The 8431-nt window shown below is 49.3% G+C and overlaps 1 protein-coding gene across 1 annotated transcript; it reads left to right on the top strand.

Annotated features, from left to right (window-relative positions):
- The first annotated feature begins 7199 nt into the window (after positions 1-7199).
- LOC136503433 (uncharacterized) lies at positions 7200-7700 on the top strand. Its single transcript, XM_066498516.1, has 2 exons — positions 7200-7268; positions 7377-7700. The coding sequence occupies exons 1-2, from the start codon at positions 7200-7202 to the stop codon at positions 7698-7700; spliced, it is 393 nt and encodes a 130-aa protein (XP_066354613.1).
- Positions 7701-8431: the final 731 nt, after the last annotated feature.

Below are 8431 nucleotides of genomic sequence, written 5' to 3' on the forward strand. Positions count from 1 at the left end.
AGCCACTGAGGAGGAGGAGCTAGAGGCACAGCAGGAGGTGAGCGAGTACAATGACAGCTCTGACGACGACTACCAGCCTATACCTCAGATGCCTCCACGCAGACACGATGCAGAGGCCGATAGCTCTAGTTTCTACTCCACTTGCTCCACAGACAGACCCCGCTCTCATTGCTATTCTTGAGCGGATGCAGCAGGATAGACACGATAGGCACAGGAGACAGCTGCCAACTTCGCATAGTTTCAGGCTCGTCAGGACGAGTTCTAGTCGGCAGCAGCAGCTCCTTCAGCACCAGTAGTTACTTATGCCAACAGCAGCTCATGGGATTCATGCAACATGTAGTGACAGCCATTGGGATCCCACTGCCACAGCCTTCGCCCCAGCTTACACAGCCTCCTACCACTTCGACGACTCCAGCAGTATAGCCTAGTGGGCTCCAGAGTCAGGGACAACCTCCAGCTCAGTTTGCTTCACCTCCTATATAGGTGTCCCAGTGGTTAGCCTCACCCGTGGTAGCCCCACAGTTCACTCCATTTCAGATGGGCTTCACACTAGAGCAGTCTTCCTCACTATTCGTGCCAGAGACGTCAGTCTCCAGGAGTCTTGGAGCATCCTTCAGCAAGTTGACCGGCATGCCTACTCCGCCTCATATGCACACCACCGGTCCATCTACAGCAGCTCCAGTCGCAGTGACTACTTAGAGGCTCCCCTCGTCTGTCGCTTTGTCAGATCCTACGACAGACATACTAGCAGCTTCCCAGGCAGCACCAGCCCTAGCTCAGACCCAGACCGCTTCAGCGACACTTTCTGCTTCAGAGGGTCAGTCAGTTCAGAGCTCAGGGTCAGATGATGATGGCGCCTAGTTCCATCTTGCTCCACGTACTTCAGCGCCCGACTCGTCCGCTGCAGCCCCACCGACCGACCCTTAGGTTTTGGTGTTTGACGCCAAAGGGGGAGAGGGCTTGAGTATGTAGACTCAGGGGGAGCGAGTTTTAGGGGGAGCTAGTTATCTAGTATTAGTTTATTATATACATTTGGAGTTTTATTTGTGTGATACACTATTACTTATGCATTCGTGTGTTTACTTTCATGCATACTATTATATATATGTGATAGTGCTATCTACGTGATTGTGATAGTTGACATGTGTGATTTCTACTTTGCATTATCTATATGTCATATCACTTGTGATGCTCATTTGTTTTTGCTTCCGCACGTATACTTCGAAGCAAATGAGCTTTGTTACTTGTACTCATGCTTAATTCATATTCTTTGAGTACATTGTGTTGGCTTGGGTCATATAAGCTTGCCTAACTCTTTTGTTCTTATTGACAAAAGCTTATATGAACCAAGCCCTTCAAAAACCTCACTCTTTAACATACTCGAGGTGGTATTGTCATCAATCACCAAAAAGGGGGAGATTGAAAGCATCTAGGCCCCTAAGTGGATTTTGGTGATTAATGTCAATACAAGATTACTATGACTAACATGTGTTTTGCAGAGGCAATTAAGTTAGGTCATGGTAATGGAGATCGATTGGGCAATCGAGGTTGTCATGCCCCTACGATAGAAATCATTTCGGTTTTCAAAGGACGGATGACAAGGTTAAGGATAACTAGTTCTAAGTGTAAATTGAAGTTGGAGAGACACTTAGAGTAGTTTAGGACTTTGTTTTTTCCTTTGGCCGTACTATGAAGGGGGGTATGAACGGGTAGCTTGACCTAGTTGAGTCTAGTGAGTTAGGTGTGGTGCACACTTGTTAAAACTAGCTCTAGGTAGCTCCTATGAATGCCTAAGATCCTTTGGAGCTAACTTCATTCACATATGATCGAGAGTTGAAAGTGAATGGAGGGTCAAATACTGACCGGACGCTAGCTCCGGTGCGACCGGACGCTGGCCACAGGGTCCGGTCAGTTCATTTGACTGTGAAGAACAAGTCTGGTGTGACCGGATGCTAGAAGGTCGTGTGACCAGACGCTGAGGGCCAGCGTCCAGTCGACTCCAGTAAGGGTCCAGACTTGAGAAAGTGCGACCGGACATGTCCGGTCAGTGGTGACCAGACCCTGAGTATCCAGCGTTCGGTCGTTTACAGTAAGCATCCAAGAGCGACCAGACGCGTCCGATCGGTACTGACCAGACCCTGACAGCGTCCGGTCATCACTTGAAAACTATTCGTGGGTTGAACTGATCGGAGCGTCCGGTCAAAACGATCGGAGCGTCCGGTCACCCCGTAGAAGCTCATAACGGTTCATTTTTCAGGCTGCCTTATAAATAGAAGCTCCACTCGTGAGTGGAGCTACTTTTGCTCATTCCAACAGCTGAGAAACACGTTTGTGAGTGCCAAGAAGAGCAAGGTCCTAGTGAGGTATTTGTGATTTGAGAATCCAAGAGTGAAACCTCATTAGTGAATCAAGAGTAGACAAGTGTGCATCCATCTTCTCATTAGGCTTCGCGTGGTCAAGTGAGAGTTCGTGCTTGTTACTCTTGGTGATCGCCATCACCTAGACGGCTTGGTGGTGATTGGGAGTTTGGTGTTCACCCGGCGGAGCTTGTGGGTGACCCAACTCAAGTTGTGAGCGGCTTTGGGTGATTCGCTGCGACGGAGTGTCGAAGAATCAACCCATAGAGAGCACTTGATCCTTGCGCAGATCAAGGGGGAGCTACACCCTTGCGCGGGTGCTCCAATGAGGACTAGTGGAGAGTGGCGACTCTCCGATACCTCGGCAAAACATCGCCGCGTTCCTTTCTCTCCCTATTTACTTTGAGCACTTACTTTGAGTATTTACTTTGAGCAATTCAATACTTGTTTTACATTCATAGAATTGCTATGCTAGAGTAAGTTTGGAACATAGGGTGCAAGTCATTTGTGCATTGTTTTGATAGAAACACTTTTCTAGGCACAAGGGGTTAATTGGGCTATCCGTAGGATTTGTTTATTGCAAGAAAATTTAGAATTAGCCCAATTCACCCCCCTCTTGGGCATCTTGATCCTTTCACCATCGCCGTCCAATCTCCTTTCCCACCCTTCCGAGGAGGTGGGATCTTTAATGTCAGCATCGACAGGCCTCCATGGGATGGAGAAATCGACGATGACCGCACCGCTCGTGTCAATAGGAATGCCAACCATGCGCAGCGCCGAGCAAATGAGGCCGCCATTGTGCTAGCCAAAGCTGATCGCAACAAATAGCTTGACTCGCAAGGGAGGCCACGCCCACTCCAATGCAACCTTGACGACAAATTTGTTCATGTCGATGGTCACGACGTCTTCAAGACCCCAAGCACCAACTTGGCCGTGGCCGCCAATGAGCTCACCTGGCTCGAGCAAACGCTAGAAGTCGCCAAGGTCACTGCCATGTTTAAAGTAGCGCACTGCTAGGTCAACGAGATCTGCCAAGATCAGAGACCTTCCTACTCGACGAGCTCGATTCACCTATCCGTCGCGCCAAGATCCAATCATCGCCCCAGCCAAAGCTGTTTCACCGACCAGCATCATGATGATGGACAACCCCTCTATGGGGGAGCTAGGGGGAATCACATTGACTACCCTCACCAACATGATCAAGAAGTCGACCAAGACGTCCAAGCGCACATCAACAATCTCTGAGACATGTGATGTCATATCGATGGGCGCCATTTCTCTCACCTTGAAGAAGTACGGCAGTGTTAGGAGTACGAACAAGAGTTCAGTAATCCGGACATAGCCCTCTAGCCACTTAACGCCGCCAATACCACCAATCACGACGGTGACGATCTCGAAGGGCCCTGAGCATTCACTTGGGCACTCTGAACACTCTAGTGGCCTCGTGGTTTCAAAATCACCAGGGTCGAGCCATACGAGGGGCGGATGAACCCCACATAGTGGCTACAAGCTTATGCCACCGCCGTGCGTGCCACCAGGGGAGATACAAGTGTCATGGCGAACTATCTTCCCATCATGCTCACGCCAACCACGATGAACTGGCTCATGAGCCTTGCCCTAGATTCCATCAAATCCTGGGAACAACTGAAGAAGGTGTTCACCGACAACTACATGGCTACATGTACTCGGCCGGGCACCAAGCATGATCTGAACTGCATCTATCAGAAACCGTCTGAGCTCCTCCATAGCTACATCAGACACTTTTCTGAGATGAGGAATTCTATTCCCAACATCATAGAAGCTGAAGTCATCACTGCCTTCATTTGAGGACTCCATCACCACGACCTCTGCTCCAAATTCAATCGCAAGCCACCAAAAGGGATTGGCAAGATGATCATGACCGCCGACCAGTATGTCGACGCTGAAGAGGCCGAAGTTTGCTTCAACAAGGATGCAGGCACTCACCACCCAACTCGCCGTAGCGACGAGTGCCCCGATGACCGACGCCACAATGACCGCCACTACAACGACCACGACCACCGTCAGGACAACGCCCGTGATCGGCCGGAAGGGTCTAGATTTGGTCAATATCGCCGCCGCCGACCAGACCACATCGTTGCCACTGTTGATGAACCTCGCGCTAAGCGCAATTATGACGAGCAGTACAAGAAGATCCTCAAAGGCCCATGCCCTCTCCACAAGAATAGCAAGCATGAGATGCAGGACTGCCTTGGCTTGGCTAAGGAATTCCTGGACAAAAAGAAAGACAACGACAACGACGATGGAGCCAGAGGTCGTAGTCCACCTAGGGACAACAACAATGCCTTCTAGGATCATGACAAAGTGGTTGCCACTATCTTTGGGGGCCTCGCTGCCACCGAGAGCAGACAAGATCAGAAGCTCACCGCCCGCTGGGTGCTCGCTGTCAACGTAGAAGATGCCATCGCCAACCCTAGCTATCACCCCTGGTCTGAGGTCCCCATCACCTTCAACAAGGCTGACTAGTGGGCAGACATCACATGGCGTTTCCCCCTCATTCTTGATGCAACCATAAGGAAAGTGCTTTTCAGGAAGGTACTCATCGGCAGCGGAAGTGCTCTGAACCTCCTCTTCGTCGGAGCCCTAAATGAGTCAGGCCTTGGAATAGAAGACCTCACACCCTCTGACTCCTCTTTCTGGGGTGTGGTACCTGGTAGGGCATCCAAACCACTTGGAGAGATCAACCTCCTGGTATAATTTTGCACAACTAGCAACTACCGCGTCGAGCACATCAACTTCTACGTCGCGGACTTCAACATCACCTATCATGCCATACTTGGTCGACCAGCTCTGGCCAAGTTCATGATGATACCGCACTACACCTATTTGGTATTGAAGATGCCTTTGCCTGTAGGAGTGTTGGCCCTATGGGCCAACCTCTCCATCGCCTATACCTGCGAGACAGAGAGTCTCGCCCCCGCCGAAGCCACCGACCTCTCCATCCAGATGGCTAGCGTGGTCATCGACGCCAAGATGGTGCCCACCGATGACATGGAGATCCCAGAACTGGAGCCTCCTCGCGCCTCTGCCAAGTCTAAGGAAACAAAGGAGGTTGGCCTTGGCCTCGACGACCCCTCCAAGACCGTCAAGATTGGGGCTCACCTCGACCCTAAATAGGAAAGCACGCTCATCTCCTTTCTACGTGCCAATGCTGGTGTTTGCTTGGAAACCTACAAACATGCTAGGGGTACCATGGGAGAAGATCGAACACACCTTGAATGTCTTGTTGACCACCAAACCGATCAAGTAGAAACTCCGATGATTCGCACCAGACAAGGAGGCTATTAGGGTAGAAATAAAATGGCTCCTAGCTACCAGATTTATTAAAGAAGTGTATCATCCTGAGTGGTTAGCAAACCCTGTTCTTATTCAAAAAAGAATAAAGAATGGAGAATGTGCGTTGATTACACTGATCTCAACAAACACTGCCCTAAACACCTTTTTGGTCTGCCTCTGATAGATGAGGTTGTAGACTCCACCACCGGCTGCGAACTGCTCTCCTTCCTCGATTGTTACTCTGGCTATCACCAGATATCCCTCAAAGAGGATGACTAGATTAAGACATCATTCATCACGCCTTTAAGTGTGTATTGCTATGCCACCATGTTCTTCGGACTCAAGAACGCTGGGGCGACCTACCAAAAAGCCATCCAGATGTTCCTTGACCAACAGATAGGCCACAATGTCGAAGCTTACATCGACGATGTGGTCATCAAATCCAAAACCGCCGACAATCTTATCACTGATCTCGAAGAAATGTTCGCCAACCTGAAAAGATACAGATGGAAGTTGAACCCTTCAAAGTGCATCTTTAGAGTTCCATCCGGCATACTCCTAGGCTACATCGTCAGTGCCCGTGGTATCGAACCCAACCCCGACAAGGTCTCTACAATCACCAACATGAAGCGGCCAACCTGTGTAAAGGATATACAGAAGCTCACAGGGTGCATGGCTGCTCTCAGCCACTTTATATCGCGCCTCGGCAAAAAGGGACTACCATTTTTCAAGCTACTCAAGGCCTCCGAGCGCTTCTCCTGGTCGGAGGAGGCTGACATAGCTTTTGAGTTGCTCAAGTTGTTTCTAATGAAGCCTCTGATCATGACGGCACCTCAACCAGATGAAACCCTACTGATCTACATCGTCGCCACTTCTCGCGTCGTTAGCATAGCTATCGTCGTCGAGCGCGAGGAAGCTGAACACGCCTATAAGGTGCAACATCCGGTCTACTTCATCAGCGAGGTTCTTAATGAGTCCAAAACTCATTACCCTCAGGTTCAGAAGCTGTTGTACACCATTTTAATCACGTCGCGCAAGCTCCGCCATTACTTTGAGTACTACAAGATCACCGTGGTTACTGAGTTCCCTCTAGGGGACATCCACCACAACAAAGAGGCCAATGTCCGCATCATCAAGTGGGCTATCGAGCTCGACACTTACTCCATCAAATTCTGAAGCAGGCCTACTATTAAGTCATAGGCGCTAGCTGACTTCATCGCTGAGTGGACCGAGATCCAAGAGCCCATCCCGGCTGCTTGCCCCAAGCACTGGGTGATGTACTTCGATGGTGCCCTCAACATCAACGGTGCTGGTGCTGGCATTTTATTCATTACTCTAATGAAGGACAGGCTCCGATATGTCCTCTGAATTCATTTTCTAGCCTCCAACAACATCGTGGAATATGAAGCATGTCTCCATGGACTCCGTATAGCCATCGAGCTCGGCGTCAAACGCCTTATGGTATACGGAGACTATGCGTTGGTCATCAACCAAGTCAACAAAGATTGGACCAATTCCAGTGAGAAGATGGACGCATACTGCACCGAGATCAGGAAACTCAAAGGAAAGTTCTATGGTATTGAGTACCACCACATTGTACAAGATCAAAATTAGCTCGCTGACCACCTATCTAAGATAGGCTCTTCTCACGCTACAATTCCATCTGGGGTTTTCATTCAAGACCTCTTTACGTCATCTATCAAGGAAGAGAAGGAAGTTCAAGAAATCCCCCCCGCCGAGCAGCTGGTACTTACATTACCTCTGTCGGACGTAGATTGGAGAGAACAGTTCATCAAGTACCTCACCAGTGCTGACATACCCGCCGACAAGATTGAAACTGAATGCCTCATTCACCGCAGCAAGCATTATGTGCTGGTGGACGAGAACTTGATAAGGAAAAGTGCCAAGGAAGGGATACTGCAGAAATGCATCACCCAAGAAGAGGGAATGAAACTACTTCTTGAAATTCACTCTGGCTCTTGTGGCAATCATGTGGCCTCCAGAAACCTGGTCGACAAAGCTTTCTGAGCTGGTTTTTACTGGCCCACGGCCATCACCGACGTAGAAGACCTCGTCTAACGTTGTGAAGGATGCAAATTTTTTGCCAAACAAATTCACGTGTCGGCGCAGGAATTGTAGACCATCCTAGCTTCCTGGCCTTTCACATGCTGGGGACTGGATATGATCAGGTCTTTCAAGCTTGTGCCAGGTGGTTTTTGGTACGTTTACATCGCCATTGACAAGTTCTCCAAGTGGATCGAATACAAGCTGCTTGTTTCGGCCACTTCAAAAAAAGCAGTCAAGCTCTTCGAAGATATCATCCATGGATTCAGTCTCCCAAATAGCATTATCACCGACCTCGAAACTACATTCACTGGTCATCATTTTTGGGACTTCTACGAAGATCGATGCATCTCTGTCAAATACGTCTCTGTTGCCCATCCTAGAGCCAATGGCCAGGTCGAACGGCTGAACGACATGATCCTCGATGCCCTAAAAAAGAGCCTATATCAGAAAGAGGAGAATCATCCGGGCAAATGGCTATCGACACAAAAATGTGTCGATACATGGCAAACCAGAAGGATCTGCTTAGGATGAGCCTAGAGATTCGCTTAGCTTCAACGCAGGGTTAACCGATCCTAGTTAATTTAACCTGCAATTGACAAGGAGAGAAAGTTTATGAGTAATTTAAGGAGAAACATGCTGGTCTTTGCCTAGATAGTTCCAAGTATGCCGCTTCGGGAGCAGCCAGACGAGAA

Source organism: Miscanthus floridulus, chromosome 14 (assembly GCF_019320115.1).
Source record: "Miscanthus floridulus cultivar M001 chromosome 14, ASM1932011v1, whole genome shotgun sequence".
Classification (NCBI taxonomy): Eukaryota; Viridiplantae; Streptophyta; class Magnoliopsida; order Poales; family Poaceae; genus Miscanthus; species Miscanthus floridulus.

Excerpts from the sequence above, each read along its gene's own strand:
- LOC136503433 (XM_066498516.1), top strand. The coding sequence starts at position 7,200 with ATGGACGCATACTGCACCGAGATCAGGAAACTCAAAGGAAAGTTCTAT. Across the intron at positions 7,269-7,376 it reads GTATTGAGTACCACCACATT|GAAGAGAAGGAAGTTCAAGA; the intron begins GTACAAGATCAA and ends TCATCTATCAAG.